Source organism: Galeopterus variegatus, unplaced genomic scaffold, assembly GCF_000696425.1.
Source record: "Galeopterus variegatus unplaced genomic scaffold, G_variegatus-3.0.2 Scaffold922, whole genome shotgun sequence".
Classification (NCBI taxonomy): Eukaryota; Metazoa; Chordata; class Mammalia; order Dermoptera; family Cynocephalidae; genus Galeopterus; species Galeopterus variegatus.
Window position 1 is genome coordinate 16,290 of NW_007727033.1, and position 16,867 is coordinate 33,156.

Sequence of the window (16,867 nt, forward strand, 5' to 3'; positions counted from 1 at the left end):
TGCTGCTGCTGCTGCTGCTGCTGCTGCTGCTGCTGCTCGGTGTTTCAGGTAAGGAGAGGCAGGTAAAAAGGATGGGGGAGAGGACTCCAGGGAGAGCGATGTGGACAGCTCAGGGGAGGTACGTACTGAGAGCAGTTTCCTCTCATCACTTTAGGGTGGACAGGAATGGGGTCGGGGTGTGCGCTAGAGACAGGAAAGGGAAAAGGCAGGTAATGGATGCAGACGGCGCTGGTCCACCGGGAGGCTCCTCTAGTGCATCTGGAAGCTGAGAAAATTAGGTGGAGTGTAGCGAGCAATCCCCCAGCACTGCACCGATGTCCTGGGAGATGTGAAGTCGTGTAAGACGAAGCCCCCCCTTCAAGGAATATTCTGTCACGGGGCGGAGGAGAAGGTCACTGACAACAAAGGACCAAGTAGCAGCATGAAGAGGGAATTGCAGCGCGAGTCCCTCTGGCCAGGTGCAGAGAGGAGTGTGGGAAAGAGAGTGAGGGCTCTGGAACCAGACGGAGCTGGTTCAAGTCCCGTCTCTGCCTCTTTCTGCATGTGTGACCTTGAGAAAGACCCTGAAACTCTGTGAGCCTCAATTTCCTCCTTCTCAAATAGCATCTTCTCAAAAGTGTTCATCTGTAGATGGTATGTACTTCAGAGGGCTGTCCTAGAATTAAATCTCAGATTGATGGAAGCTCTTGGCTCAGTATTTAGGGCACAGTAGATGCTTAATAAAACATCTGTAGATGGTATGTACTTCAGAGGGCTGTCCTAGAATGAAATCTCAGATTGATGGAAGCTCTTGGCTCAGTATTTAGGGCACAGTAGATGCTTAATAAAAGTTGTGGTGAGTGATGTTGATGGTGTTGAGGGGCAGGTGAAGCAAGAGATCAGTGCCCACTGGCAGTGTTCAGATAGACTCCCCTCAGATGAAATGGGATGGACAGGGGTGGAAAGGATTGGGAAGAGCATTCAACTTGGGGACACTCATTTAAGCTCATATAAAGTACTGCATACCACAAAGCAAGGGATATGTCTGGACAACAACAAATGAATCAAAAAAAGGTGGCAAAACTGGCGGAGGTCTTTTTACCTTTTTTAAATGAAAAATCACCAATCTACAAAGTGTAAAAGCAATATCTGCCATTAACTCAACAGCTTTACGAAACGTTCAAACATGATTGACATTTTCCTTGCTTGCTCCATATGTGTGTGTATATTGGTAATACAAACACACACACACATACACAATTGCCGAGCCATTTCCAAACACCTTCAAAAATCCTAGATCACCCCTAAAGGTTTGGTGGAGCTATTAGCACTCTTCAGCTGTGGTCCTGTGTCTGTGGTGGGGTCTGAGGCTGGGCACGCGGGGCTGATGGAAGAAACAACATGTACTCAATGAATCGCTTTGACTCCTCATTCTAGGATTCCAAGCTGTAGGCGAACAGGAGGAATCAATGTGTCTGGTAGAAGGAAAGAATCTGACCGTGGTCTTTCCTTACAACCATGCGAAATACAGCACCAGCCTGAAGGCCTGGCAGCGAGTGCGGAGCCAGGGCCCCCCAGAAACTCTCGTGAGCACAAAGACTACAAACTCAAACCTAACCCGGGCCCAGGCTGGAAGGTACCTGCTGGAGGATTTTCCCACCGAAGCCATAATCAGGGTCACAGTGACAGAGCTCCAAAGGCGGGACTTGGGGCTGTACCAGTGTGTGATCCTCCTCGCATCTCAGGACCCCATTGTCCTGAACTCTCGGATTCGGCTGGTACAGTGCAAAGGTGAGCAGCAGTGTTTGGAGGGGAGTGAGGACCTGTGTCACCACATTGGGCTCTAACCTCTGTTCCACCCTGCCCGTCCTGCCCCAACTGGTAAGGGATGTGCCCAGGGATCACTGGACAGGAAACTCGAGTCTGCCTCTGAATTTCTGTCTCTCTTTTTCTTACACAGGCACAGCACCAGCTCTCCTTTTGCGCGCGCGCACACACACACACACACACACACACACACACACACACACACACACACGTCTTGACCGCTCTGGTGTACAGACCTTAGGTGCAGGTCACTCCTGGTGTAAGGGATCTTGATGGCCTGGCTCTGGGCCCCCTACATCCACTCACAGCTTTCAGGCCAGACCCCATTTTCTCTTCTGGGCCCCTGGGCATATGTTGTTTGCTCTCTTTTCTCTTTACAATCGACCACTTCTCCTATATGGACCTCCACCTGGCTCTCAACAAGGACAAGTAGGTTTGGGGTCTCAGTGAGGGGAGGAAAGAGGGAGGCCAGGCACCTTGGGGGGCCTCAGTCTCAGGAACGAAGGCACCAGGCACGCCTGCCTCTGGGGTGGATCCCATGGACCTGGGCTGGTGGGAGCCACATTCAGGCCTTGTTGGGCTTAAAAGTTAGGGAGATAAACATGCATCATCTGAACTGATGACAGAAACAGCCATGTTCCTACAGTGAGGAACTGGGTATCCCAAGAGGCACGCCTGCACAGAAGACCCTGCACCTGTGTGTCCTGGCCTTGCCCCTCACTCCCACCAGCTTGGGGAGAGACTTCTCCCCTTTAGGCCTCATGCCAGACTTTACTTCAGCTGGTTATAAAGATCTCAGTCCTCAGCTACCCCTAGCCCGAGGGACCCTAAGGAGCTGGCTTTGTCCCCTCTCCACTTCCTCTCAGGGTTTGTGGGGCCCAATCCCATTCTCTATTCTGTTCCCCTGGGCAGCCTCTGTCTTCTTTGTGTCCTCCTTAGTTCCGATCACTTCTCCAGAGGGGACCTCTGGCCCTGCTTCCACCAATGGCTCTGAGTACAGGTAGGTCAGGGGTCTTACTAGGAGGGAGGGTCCTGGGAAGGGATGGTCAGATAGTTCACACAGCCTCAGAACCAGGGAGAGGGGACCCAAGGATTCCTGTCAAAGTGTTTGGACCCAGGGTACTGCAGAGGAGCCCCCAAACCCAGCCATAAAGTTGAAGGGAAGGACACAGGTCAGTGACCATGGAGGAGCTATAGAAAAGACAGTTAAACACAGATTTCTGGTTTGACAAAATGGACCCCAAAAGTTTGGGAACTGGAGGGGGTGTGGCAGCTGGAGACACAAGCAGTAAAAGGTGAAAGGAACATTTCATTTCTATTCCTGACCCTGCAGTCATGGGTTTCAAGGTCATCATGACCTCCCATGCACCACAGAAATAGGCTGCAGCAGCCTGGGTCACAGGTGCTCTAGGAGATCATTGCTCAGCAAAAGCAGCAAGGGACTGATGAAAATAAATGACACCTGCCATGAGCACTTACTCCTTGCCCTTCTGCTCCTCCAAGCTCTAAGGCAGGGACATGACAAACCCAGGTGTAGTGGATTGAATTATGTCCCTCCCCAAACTCCCTGAAGCTCGAGTTGTGTCCCCCAAGTTTTATGTATTAGAAAATTAGCCCCCACTGTGACTGTTAAGAGGGTGGGAAATCCTATTAGGTAACTGTAAGGTGGGGCCTTGAAGAGGTGATTGGGTTGTAGGACCATGCCATAGTGTATGGACTAAAAATGGTGGTCAGGGGCGTGGTTCTGAGAGCTTTAAAAGAGGATAGTCTGTCTCTCTCTGCTTCCACCATCTTGCAATGTGAGACCCCTGGGTCACCGTTGCCACCACCAGATGGACTTTGGACTTCCTAGCCTCAAAAACTACAAGCAATAAATTTCATTTTCTTTATAAATCACCCAGTTCTGTTATAAGCAACAGGAACAGACTAATACACCAGGAGCCTCTTCTGATGAGTTCAGAGGTGAGACCCTAAACAGAGAGTGAGAAAACCAGCCGAAGGGGACTGGGGTCGCGTGCTCAGGGGCTTCTGCCTCTCGCTTTTAAAACTCTCTAGGCAGAAGGATTCAGCCTTCGGTTCTTCCCCATGACCAGGCTGGGTATCTGATAACAACAGGGGAATCTGAATTCACAGACCAAAAGAAGGTGGCATCTTAGGAGAACTACTTCTTTAAAACAGTCACCACTCACCAAACAGTAGAAACCATCTGAAGCAGAAAACGGGAACCGAAACCACAGCAATTCTAAGTAAAGATGAAGGGGTAATGGAAGACATAAACTATGTGAATCAAGGACAAGAGCCATTAAAAGGAGCTAAATGGTAATACTAGTTGTGAAAAATGTTGTAGACCACAACATATGTAATAAAGAAGGATAGGTCTGGTTGAAAAGTGAACTGGACAAAAGGTGAGGTAATCTCATAGAGTGTTTCTGGAAAGGATTAGGAGATTTTAAAAGTTAGAGAGAAGTTAAGAGTCATGAAGGAGGAAAGTACGTGTAGATGCACAAACATGTAAGTATTAAGAATTCTTGTAGGACAGAAAAGAGGAAAGGAAGAAATATTTGAAGACTCAATACGAATTTCTCAGAATTATAGAAAAGGAAAGATCTCAGATTGAAAAGACTCCTACACTGCCAAGACAGGAAAATAGGAAACACACACACATGCACCCGTAGACACGTTATGTGAAATGTAAGAACATCAAAGACAGAAGATTCTGATCTGAATTCAGATCACCTACAAAAGAATAAGAATTAGATTCACATCAGACTTTTTAAGAAGAATTCTCAATGCAAGAATACAATTGAATAACATTCTTAAAGTATTTAGGAAAAACTTTGTATCTAGGATTTAATATTCAGCCAAATTGTCACTGCAATATGAGGTCATAATACTTTAGGACTTCCAAGGACTCACATGCAAAGATCCCCTCTGAAAACATTCTTGGAGGAAGCTCTCAATTAAGATGAAAAACAAAATCCAGGAGATGCTGCAAGAAGTGAAAAAGTCACTGTGATCATGCATCTTGGTAAAGTTTATTCTTGTTTTTGTTTTTGTTTTTTTTTAAAAAAGCAGCTAAAAGCAAAATGAAGAGAAAGAGAATATATATCCATGACAATTGAAAAATGACATTCTAGGGCCGGCCCGGTGGCGCACTGGATGGTGCGCCGCTTGGGAAGCGCGGCGGCGCTCCCGCCCAAGGGTTCGGATCCCACATGCAGACCGTTCCCGCTCACTGGCTGAGCGAGGCGCGGGAGCAACGCCGAGGGTTGCGGTCCCGTGGCCGGTCGCTGGTCCGGTGCGGGGGCAACACTAAGGGTTGCAATCCGTTGCCGGACACGGAAAAAGACAAAAGACAAAAAAAAAAAAAAAAAAGAAAAAGAAAAATGACATTCTAGACACCATCAACATGGGGTGAGGAAGAGAGACCAGAGGCCATGAAAGGATGGTTAAGGACTTGTCTCATGAGAGGGCATATGTAGATATTGATAAGTTTAAGGCAGTAATTGGAGTAAATCAGCATAGATATGGATCTTCTGTGAAATAAATAGAATGTATACCCTTTTAAGCAGCAAAATAAACTCTATCCAAAGGAAAATAGGAAATGCATTTTTAAATAAATCTCAGTAAATGTAAAAAAGGAAATATAATGGTAGAAATAAGTCCTAATATAATAGCAGTTTTAATAAATTTAAGTGGATTAAACTCAGAAAATAAGGACAGAGACTCTCTAAGTTTTTAAAAATTCCAGTGATAAATTGCCTACAAGAGATACTTTAACAAAAAGATTTCAAAACCTTAAAAAAGGTTTTTAAAAGATAGCTGGCTAATGGGAAACAAAAGAAACTGTTGTGGTACTCTTAATATTGAACAAAATAGAATTTAAGGTATATTATTATAAGTCAAAGATATAAAATACATACTGATGAAAGACACAGTTGAGCTGGAAAATAGAACAATCATAAGCATATGTGTACCCAAGTAGTTGACCATAAAATACATCAAGCAACACTATCAGAGATGCAAAGAGAAGTAAATAATTAACAATTGTAGTTTGATCTTCCTTCTCAGAAGATCAAAGATCAATGAAAAAAATTAAAAAGTAAAGGAATCCAAGTTCTAAATCAGGTAAATAATAAATTTCAGGTATTATATACCATGTATATAATATCTACAACATAACATATACACGTGGTAAAATATGTTTATATTTACAATATAAATATATATACATGGTAAATATATATACAGGTACATAAAATTGTAAATATTATATACATGGTATATAATACCTGAAATTTATTATTTACCTAGTTTATGTTTATTTATTTACCTGATATATATTATGATACATTGATGACATATTATGATAATGTAAATTTATTATTTAACTGATATATATTATGATATATTATGATACATATTTATAAAAATATATTACAAATTATAATAAATTATATTTTAAATAGATATTTTGAAATATATAACACATTTAAAATGTTTTCAACTATGTAAATGTATTATAAATATTTAATAAAATACACTATTTATAAATATATATAAACTCTGTATGTGTACACACAAACATATATAACACTCTGCATAAATGAAAACATAATATACATTCTATCAAATACATGGAGAATATTTACAAAAGTAGACTTTGTACAAGGACACAAAAGAAGCTTGAAGGAATCCCAGAGAATTAATATAATAGATAACATATTCTCCAAACAAATATATAGATAATATATCTCAAATATAATAGATAACGTATTCTCTTAATTTTAATGCAATAAAATTAAGAATGCGTGAGGGAAGTAAAGCTAAAATAGCATGTTCTGAAACACAATAATGTTTAATATATTCTTATATAAATTGTTAAATATGTGATAAAATATATTATGATAATATAAACACTATGTATCAAAATTTAGAATACATAGCTAATATTTAGAGGGGAAATTAAAGTTTTAAGTACACTTGGAAAATATAAAAGATTAAAAATAAATGAGCAAATACTAAACTCAGGAAGATGGAATGTGAGTGACAGGGTGAGACCAACTGAAATATAAAGGAGGAAAATAATTATGGTAAGGGCTGAAATAAATCAAATATAAAAGATTAAAAATAAATGAGCAAATACTAAACTCAGGAAGATGGAATGTGAGTAACAGGGTGAGACCAACTGAAATATAAAGGAGGAAAATAATTATGGTAAGGGCTGAAATAAATTAAATCAATTTTAATAATGGAGATCAAAGAAGCCCAAAATCCATTCTTTGGAAAGTTCAATAAAACAGACATACTTCTGTCAAGACAGAACAATGTAAAAGAACATATAAATAAACAACAAACTGAAGGAAAAGAAGAAAATAACTACATACTCTACAAAGATTTTTTTAATAAGCAAACCTTGAACAAATTCTTGTTGTTTAAAGTCCTAGAAGTGGATAAGTTCTTAAAAGAAATATAAAATGCCAAGATTAGCACAAGAAGAAATAGATTTGAATAGGTTAATAGAAAAGAAATGTAAATGTTAGATAAAGATCGATCCACACAGAAAATTTAAGACTCAGATGGTTTCACAGATATCACCAATCTTTTAAGAAACATTTGACTCATATTTTATACAAGATGATGCAGAAAATAGAAAAGAAGCAAATCTGCCCAGCTCATGTGAAGAGGCTAGTGTCATCTTAGTCTCAAAAAACAGCTTAGGGTAATACAAGAAAGTTAAATCATAGGTTTATTTTCTTGACAAACAGGGAGTCAAAACCAAAACAAATATTGGCTAACTGAATTCAACAATGTGTTAATAAAAAGTGTATGATGATCAGGTGTGGTTTATCCTAGGACTGAAAGGACAGCTTAACTTTAGAAAACCTATCAATGAAAATGAACCACTTAATAAACTACAGGAAAAAAAGTCAACTGCTGCAGAAAAAGCATTTGGGAAGGCTCAACACATTTATATTGCAAGAAAATAGAAAATTGGAAGACATGACTTGGTAAAGATCATATATCAATGACTACAATAAATGTTACTAAGTGCAGAATGTATAAATTCAAATCAAGGATTTCCACACTTAGCACTAATGCTAGTATAGTGTCAGAGGTCCTGGCCAATGCTAGAAGAAGAGAAAACAGGTAAGAGGAAGGAGGATTGGACAAGAGCAAAAACTGTCACCATTTGCAGATCTAGAAAAAAATAGGCAGAAGCAACAAACCATCAGAGCTCACCAGAGAGTCTGGCAAGGCTGCTAGAAACAAGATCAACTGACAAGAATCAGAAGTGGTCCTCTACTAGAAATAATTATTTAGAAAAATCTAATCAAAATAAGATCTTATTCATCACAGCAACAAAATCTATAAAGTATCTAGGAAAAATTAATCTAACCAAGACTTCTTTGGAGAAAATTTTAAAATGCTAATAAATGACATAGGTGATCTGAGTAAATAGAAATAATCCATGATCTTTGACAAGACAATAACATTAAAAAGATGTAAATTTCTTCAAATTAAAAAGTATCTAAATGTAATCCCAAACATAACTTCAGTTTAATTTTTAAGCTTGATAAATTTGCTCTAAAATTACATGGAAAAATAAAGCTGCATGACTACCTAAGTCAACTTTGAAAAAGTAAAAATGCAAAGAAAGGAGTTGTCCTACCAAATATTAAATATGATAACTGATAATAGAGTGGGGCTGGGGCAAGAACTGATCAGTGGAGCAGTGGAACAGGCGACAGAGTTCCAGACAGATCTGTGCACACACAGGAGCATTATTACATACAATACATACATTATCTGGTAGACATCCTTCAGAAAACTGGCAGAACATATTAAAAAATGGACGGAGTTCCAGACAGATCTGTGCACACACAGGAGCATTATTACATATAATACATACATTATCTGGTAGACATCCTTCAGAAAACTGGCAGAACATATTAAAAAATGGACCCCCCCAAAATGGATTTCTACTTAAGTATGTACAAAAATAAACTCCAGATGGATTCAAGTTATACATACATGAAAAATAAAATTATCAGGCTAATAGAAAAAAATCCTGCAGAAGAATATCTGTGTGACCTAGGGGTAAGGAAGGACTTCTTATACACAACTTCAAAAGTACAAATCTTAAGGCAAAAAAAAAAACAATTAATTTGATTACATCAAGACTGAGAAATTCTATTCAATGAATTACACTATGAAAAAAGTTTTCAAGCAGATGACAGAATGGGAAAAATTATTTGAAAATGTCTAAAACAAACAGGGCAATACTACGTATAATATACAAACAAGGAACTAATGCTCATCAACAAGAACAAGGCTGGAATCCCAGTGGAAAGTGGGTACAGCACACGGAAGGCGGCTTACATTAGAGGAAATCCAAAAGGCAAACAAGCGATGCTCGCCCTGGTGAATAATCAAGGAAACATCCATTAAAATAACCACGAAATGCCACTTTATACCTTTTCAATGAGCAGTCTGGGGACGCTATAAGTGCTTGGTGCTGACAGGAGGTGGCACTCAGGAGTCTGAGGTGCTGCTGGTGACAGTGTGGACTGTCAGCGCCCCCCCCCCCCGACTGTCCCACGAATGGGAGGGAAGAGCCTCTCAGGATCCAGAGCCAATAGCACCTTCAGGATCAGCCAGGTTCACACCTGAGAAAATGAGTCCGGAGACTGCACAGGACCTGCTCAGCCACCTAGCACAGGGCAAAGACCCAGGCCTCCTGACGGCTGCCCCCACCCCCTCCGTGTCCTCCCAAGCCCCTGTGGACGGCCCCCACCCCTGGCCTGCCTACTGTGGTTCTGAGGATTTTCTCCTCCCAGCAAATCTGCTTTTGATTTCTGGCCTCAGCAGCCTCCCGCTCTGGGTCAGCTTGATGGCCCTGTCTCTTCTGACCTGGTCAGGGAGAGCTCCTCGGAGAACCACCCCGTCTCTATCCCTCCCAGCCGAGCTCTATCCCTCCCACCCCTTGAGCTCCGACCCCAGCTCTTACTCCAGCAACATTTTCTTCCGTCCAAGACTCCTGAGTTCCTTATGGCTGGGTCTCCTCTCAGGTCCAGAGAGACCCCTGTGGATCCAACCCTCACCCTGTGTCCATGGCCCCTCCATCATCAGTTGAGGGTGGGTCCTTATATAAACAATCTCTGCCCAAAAGGGGCCTGGCTCAGGAACTGGCAGAAGCAGGTGACATCCCAGCCCAAATTCATCCTCCTTTCTCTTTCCTCCCTCCAGGAAATCAAGTTCCCCCCTCTGCTTTGGCTTGGCTGCCCCCAGACTCCTGGTCTCTGTGCTGTGTGGACTCCTGGTGGCCAAGGGTCTGATGCTGTCAGTGCTGCATGGTGAGTGCGGCTGGGATTTAGACTGGGGAGCAAGGGAGCAGGGGCCAGCTTCTGTCCCAGGAGGGATGGTTAGGAAGAAGGAGCCGGAGGGCACAGAGGCAGGAATATTATAGCTGAGTCTGATTCAAATACTTGTTATTTCTCACAATCTGGGCCTTTCACTCAGAAACGGACCTTAGAGAAGGACAGAGGCTTTCGCAGAGCCCCCACCCCAGTCCCTGCCTCAGCCTCCATCCTGAGAGGAAGGGGCAGGAGGAGAACGCTGAGAGGACCTAGGTAGAAGGTACAGGGGAAAGAAGGGGCGGGGCTGGGAGCAGGTGAAAGGGAGGAGGAGGTGGCAGGGAGGATCAGGTAACAAGGACAGGATAAGAGTGAAAGGGCAGGAAAGAAGGTCAGGGAGAGGATTCACTTCAGTTTATAGATTTCTCCCTCATCCTCTTTTTTCAGGGTCATAAGTACACTGTGCGGACAACAATGCCAGAGGGTTGTGATTCTGCCAGCCCAGCCCAGGACCCAGGACCATTTTCTTTTCCTTTTTTGTGGAATGGGGAGGATCTAAAAGAAAAAAGTTTCTTCACGTATATCTCAGCTCATGCCACATCATCATCGCCTATGCATGTGAGGCCCCATTTCTTCAATTTATCCTCTTTATCCTTGTTCCCTACCTCCACATACCTCCCCCTTCGATGCAACTCCTTTAATGCATTTGATATGTAGCCTTGACTCTGGATGTATGCTTGTAAAGCACTTAGTGTCTTTTTCTGTGGCTGGATTTTTAACTTAAGTGAGAGAGATTGTGAGGTGCCTTTTTCATACACTTGTTTCAGTCTGTGCTGGGGGCACACCCAGCCCACTGCTTTGCACGGCTGCCGCTCACTCCACTGCCTGCCTCCCCACACATCATCATCTGGAACCCAGGGTGCATAGGCTGGTCTGCCCCGCCCTTCTCCATATCGCAGTCAACGCTGTGATGGGCGTCCTCCATCATGTTCTCCTATGGAATCCTGTGAGATCTCCTTCAGGATTTATACCCAGGTGGGGCAGCTGGGTTGTAGGATCTCAGACATCTTTCTGCCAGCTTGTGTCACCTGAACCACTAATCTGAACCACTAGAGATCGTGTGCTTCCTATATGATGACACAGCACCACCTATGGAATGGTTTTGCCGAAAACCAAGTGGGAAGTGAGAATAAATGTAGCTGAGTGATGGTACATGGGGGTCAGATGTATGCTTATCTCTACTTTTCTGCATGCTTGGAAATTGTTGTAATAAAAAGAATACGTAAACATTCCCATGTTGAAGTCACCATTATTTGGTTTTCAGTTGCATATGGCTAAATCCAATTCTTTCTTGATTTGTTGCATTTATATAACTGCAGTGGATTGGGACAAGGTCACACTTGTACAGTAAAGAAATATTGAGATTCACGTAGAGAACATTAGCAATGAGATAAAAGTGGATGAAAAAAATATATATTTTTCTCAACCAGACGCTAAGAGCTAGTATTTAGCTATAACGCCTAAATAGTTTTTGTTAACATCATTCACCTCAAAATTGTCTTCATTCTCTTCACCACTATTTTCAATCTTGTGGTAAATTCTGCCTTAACACCTAAAAGTTACTTTTCTTCAAAATTTGAACATGTGATTGATTAGATCCTATTTTTACCCCAGTGTTGCTATGGAAAAGTCTGATATCAATCTAGTTTTCTTTCTCTTAACTGACCCATTTTCTCTCTCTGGAATGTTTCAGAATTTTCTCTTTGCTATTTTTACTAAAATGTGTTTTAAAGTGGAGTATTTAATGATCCATTCTATTTGAAACTCTCTGAACACAGTCAATCTGATGTCTTACATATTTCTTCAATTCTGAGAAATTTTCAATGTTATTTCTTCAAAAAGTCCCTTTCCTGCATTTACTCCTTTTTCCTCCTTCTGGTACGTGATGTTGACATTTCTGCGTCTATCTTCCGTACCTCTCAGTTTTTCTCACTTTAATCTCTCCTCATGCCACTGGGGAGTGTTGCTTGACTCCTCACCAATTCACCCATCATTCCATTCACTGAGCTCCTTGTCTCAACAATTACCCTTTTTATAATCCATATGTCTAATTTGTTCTTTTTCATTATTGCTTGCTCCTGTTTCATGTTCCTAATACTGTCCCTTATCTCCTCGAGAATTTTATTATACTTATTTTAAACTATTGTTCTCCCATTAGTTTTGCTTCCTCTATGGTAGATTATTCAATTTATTTCTCTGTAAAAGATTTGTTCAATATATTGTGTTTGGGGGGCTTTGGGGGGTTTTTTGGCATAGCACTTGTTAATTTTTCTAATGTTCTCATTTTTCATTCTCCACCCTTTTTTTTTTCTTTTTGAGGATCAGTGGATCACTATAGATTTCACTATCTAAGGAAGCTCCAGAGGTAAATAGAGGGGATAAGTTTGCCAGAAACAGTCCAAATGTGCGGATAAATTTAGTATATCACAAAGAGAGTCATCCGCATCAGTGAGTTTATCTAACAAATGAAACCAAGCATGTCTATTTGGAAAAAAATTAAATTTTACCCTCTCTTCACACTCTAAAATAAACTTTAAATTTAAGACATAAATGTTTAATAAGAATATATTGAAGAACTAAAAGAAATAACTATATAAGCATCCAATTCTGATCAGGGCAGGCACACATAAGCATTATAAGCGAGGCAGAAACCTCTTTTTGGAGTGATGGAAATGTTCTAAAATTGGATTATGGTGATGGTTGTACAACTCAGAGAATAAACTTTAAATGGGTCAACTACATTACATAGATTGTATCTCATAAAGCTATGAAAAAATCTTTGTAACCTTGGGTTAAACAAAGATTTCTTTGATATGACAAGAAAATACAATCTATAGAAGAATTGTATGTTAAATTTCATATGAAGAATGTTACATGCTGTACAATTTTTATTCTGTATAGTGAAAAACTATAGGAAAAGCTCACCAGATCAGTGTTTGTCAAGGACTGAGGGGCTGACTATCAAGGGACATGGGGAGACTTTTAGGGTGTGATGGAAATCCTCTCTATCTCAATTACAGTAGTGGATTCAGGTCTCTATGGGTTTACTGAACACCCAGAACAGTCCACTGAAAAGGGCGAGTTTTACTGTATGCAAATTAGACCTTAATTTTTAATGACAAAAATAAATATAATGTAAAATTATAATGCTGGGTTAAATTATTTTGTACATAAAAGTCTAAGGTATACATATTTTTAGAGATTTTTGTAAATACTTTTGAATTTCCCTCAAGAAAGATTAAGTCCATTGTGTACTTCTATCAGCAGATGAGAATGTTTTGATATTAACACCCTCACCAACACAACTATGACTATGTCACGCTTTTCACATGCGTCACCCAGCTCTGGGCACACTGTAGAGGTTTAATAGAACCACTGATTCCAGGCACATGAAGTCCTCACAGAGAAAAATCCCCCAATCCCGAAGCCACTTACTGTTCTGATGGGGTAAGGTATGAAGGAAGACACCAGACACCATGTGCTGGGACGGGGAGGTAGCCTCTGAACCCAGTGTTCTGAGGACTGGGGAAGAAGCGTTGAAAAAGGAAGGGTGAATAAGGAAAGCATAAGACATCTTTCACGAGCTGAGAGGTCTAAAGTGATAACTGTATCTCGTTCATATTCCCAGTGCCTCGTTCCTTGCATAGCAATGAGGTTGTAAGAATGAACAATGAATGAATGAATGAGTGCATTAAGAGACTATAAAAGTTTGGAGTCAGCAAAGGTGTAACTTCCTTTAGCTTGGGATTTGGGGTTCAAGCTCAGTTTAAGACTGCGGCCATGCAAGCTTGAGGGATTTTTAGTCCCATCTAAGGAGAAGAATGGTGGCACAGGTGGGCAGGGGGAGCTCACACAGTCATGGGGTCCACCCGGGTCCCCACATCCCAAAGAGCAGATGACACAGCTACTGGACGTCAGAAGTCGATCCTTCTGATTCTCGGCCCTGGGGACTGGGTGGAGTCTTGAGCCAAGTGCTGGGTCATTTCAACCGGAGCTGGGTGGCTGTTGAGGCGAGATAGGGATGCATGGGAGGAAGTCAAGGGGGCACGTTTGCGGGCTGCTGGGAGGCCAGCAAGGGAAGGAAGGAGCTGTAGGGGTTGTGGCGTCTTGAAAAGAGGTGGGTGAGGGAAGCACTGGGGTGGCTTTGGGAAGCCTGCAAGAGAAAGTAGGAGTCTATGGAGAGCTGTGGGTGAGTAGAGATGACACAAGGCAACGCAGAGAGAGGGACAGAGACCAGGAGGCATGTGAATAGCAAAAAGGAGAGGGAGCTCGTGTGCGTGTGTGTGCGTGTGTGTGTGAGAGAGATAGAGTGTTGTGTGTGCACGTGCGTGAGAGATAGAGAGAAAAAGAAAATGTGTGTAAATGTGTGCGTACATGTGTGTGAGAGAAAGTGTGTGTGCATGTATGTGTACGTGCCCACATGTGAGGGCACAAGAACCCCACCCTGAACACAAACTTCATGCTCTGAGTCTCACAATTTGCATCTTTTTCCCCGTGAGAAAAATAAGTTGTGTGTAGGCTTGTAGGAGGCGATTTGCTACAGTGAACACGAGTGACTTCTCAGCAACAGGAGTGTGGGAGAAGAAGAGGCAGGGTGACCGAATGAACGCATTCTGCACAGAATGAATGAATGAATGGGAGTTTACAAGAACTTCCTTGTGAATTATGTATGTGATAAATGCGTGGTTCAACACACTCGCCTCTGTCTGAAAGCCTCTGCCCCAGGGTCTCTGAGCCCAGACGATTCCAGCAAAATCTGTACCTGAGTTTCTAGAACCAGCCGCCTAGCTGGATCCCCTTCCTCGGACTGACACCCCTATAGACCGGTTTCCGGGAGGGAGTCCGGGGGGGACAGGGCGCCCCAGACTGGGTGGAGCAGCCACACCTGCCTGAAGTTCCGAGGAAGAGGGTGGGAACAGCCGCCCGTGCCGCCCTCGCGATAGGCTCTGCGGGCCCCTGCGGTCTGCGGTCTGCGGGTGGCGGTGCGTGCCACACTGCCTCACTTCCCTAAATGGGCAACTTCACTTTCAGAACCCCAGGTCCTTCCCTGGCAGACCCAGGTGGCACGTCCTGCATCGGTCTGGGCCCTGACCTTGGATCCCTGGGTGCCCCGGCCCCTTCCCGGGCCTGTGACTGCCCACCTGGATGGAGGCATGGCCCCCACGTTCCTGCTGCTGCTGCTGTGGCTACAGGGCTGCGTCTCAGGTGAGAGGAGACGGTTCCTGGGGGAGGGAATGTGGGCAGGAGCTCCGGGCCTTCTCCTGTACCCTTCCTGATGCTCCTTGCCCAGTTACCTTATTTAATGTTTTGTGGGTTGGGAGGAGGAGGAGATTGGGGCTGACTTAGTAGCTCTTTACCAGAGACCAGTGAGAATGCTTCACCCTAATATCCCAGAAAAAGCTAACCCAGGCCTCACAAGCTAAGACAAAGCTTTGGACACTACTGCGCTGGCCCCTTTATCTGCTAGGCTTCCTCAGGGCCTCGAACCAGGGATACTCAGTTTCCTCACACAAATGGCCCTCTTCACTTGGCGTCTGTCAAGAAAGCCCTGTCTGGTTCTGACAGGAATCATTGCATCATGTGTGTGCGCTTTGAACTCACTTTTTCTCGGATGCCGATGCCACATTCTGTCCCTGCCCCTGTGCTGGAGAGACCAATCCCTAACGGCCTCTCCTGACCCACAGCTACCAATGCTCCTTGAGAGGGCCTCACCCACTCCTACCTCCTTCACTGCCACGGCAGCCAACTTACCACTTCCTGTTCAGTTGTGGACATGGTGGGGGTTGGCAAAACCCACTCTCCCTCGCCTGGGAGAGGGGTGAAATATGAACACAGAACCCCAAGACCCATCCCAAGGTCACCCCACCTCTGTATCTTCACAGAGGGTAGAGAGGCCCCTCTCTCTGCCAGGGCAGAAGGGCGTCTCTCCTGTGCTAAGAAATCCTGGGCTCGTCCATTAGATGATTGAGTTGGATCATCTTGTTTAGTTTGCAAGGGACAGAGCGATGCCCAGAGATGATGTTACCTTACTCAGAGCCTCATCTACAGTGGCAGCTGGATCAGAACCTGGGAAAGATGTCTCAGGTTCTGGGCCCTTGATTATCACAGCTCTGGGATCCACTGGGGAAGTCCAGAGCCACCAGCACCTGGGATAAGGAAGCATGCGTCGAGCACCTACTGTGTTCAAGGCACTCTCCTGGGGCATAATTCTCCCAGCAACATGTGAGGGGAGTGATATTATTTCCAAGCATCAGATAAAGAAGCAGAGATGTTCATCGATCTGTTCACACAGTTAAATAGTATAGCCAGGATTTTAACCCTTGCTTATTTTGACTCCAGTATGTGAGCTCTCTATTCTGTCCGACTGGGGAGAGTCTTCTTACGTGTGTGTTTATGGAAGTCTCTGGAGTGACATTACTAGAGAAGTAAGTGCCAAGCTCATGGTGGGCAGAGGAGTAGGGGGGCCCCAAAGCTGCTTTCTCCTTCTTTTGTCCTCTGAGTCACCCACTCCCATCAGTCCTGCTGTATCTCCAAGAGACCATGGATTATAAAGGGCATGGACCGTATCTTACTCCTAGGTGTAGAGTGCAAAGATATTGTAGATAAACAGTGAATAGTTGTAGAATCCTTTGTTTCACACTCCA

General features: G+C 43.2%; 2 protein-coding genes across 2 annotated transcripts in view; both read left to right on the top strand.

Moving 5' to 3' along the window:
- The first annotated feature begins 1,422 nt into the window (after nucleotides 1–1,422).
- On the top strand, nucleotides 1,423–11,438 carry TREML4 (triggering receptor expressed on myeloid cells-like 4). The gene is made up of 4 exons (XM_008573423.1): nucleotides 1,423–1,770; nucleotides 2,746–2,806; nucleotides 10,057–10,163; nucleotides 10,611–11,438. Exons 1-4 carry the CDS (start codon nucleotides 1,449–1,451, stop codon nucleotides 10,616–10,618), a joined length of 498 nt encoding a protein of 165 aa, XP_008571645.1. The 5' UTR covers nucleotides 1,423–1,448; the 3' UTR covers nucleotides 10,619–11,438.
- Nucleotides 11,439–15,376: 3,938 nt separating this feature from the next.
- TREML2 (triggering receptor expressed on myeloid cells-like 2) overlaps nucleotides 15,377–16,867 on the top strand; it is a 15,038-nt gene continuing 13,547 nt past the window's right edge. The window contains exon 1 of the mRNA XM_008573440.1: nucleotides 15,377–15,428. Coding sequence (XP_008571662.1) covers nucleotides 15,377–15,428 — 52 coding nt within the window. The remainder of the gene's footprint in view (nucleotides 15,429–16,867) is intronic.

Excerpts from the sequence above, each read along its gene's own strand:
- TREML4 (XM_008573423.1), top strand. The coding sequence starts at position 1,449 with ATGTGTCTGGTAGAAGGAAAGAATCTGACCGTGGTCTTTCCTTACAAC. Across the intron at positions 1,771-2,745 it reads TCGGCTGGTACAGTGCAAAG|TTCCGATCACTTCTCCAGAG; the intron begins GTGAGCAGCAGT and ends TGTCCTCCTTAG. Across the intron at positions 2,807-10,056 it reads ACCAATGGCTCTGAGTACAG|GAAATCAAGTTCCCCCCTCT; the intron begins GTAGGTCAGGGG and ends TCCTCCCTCCAG.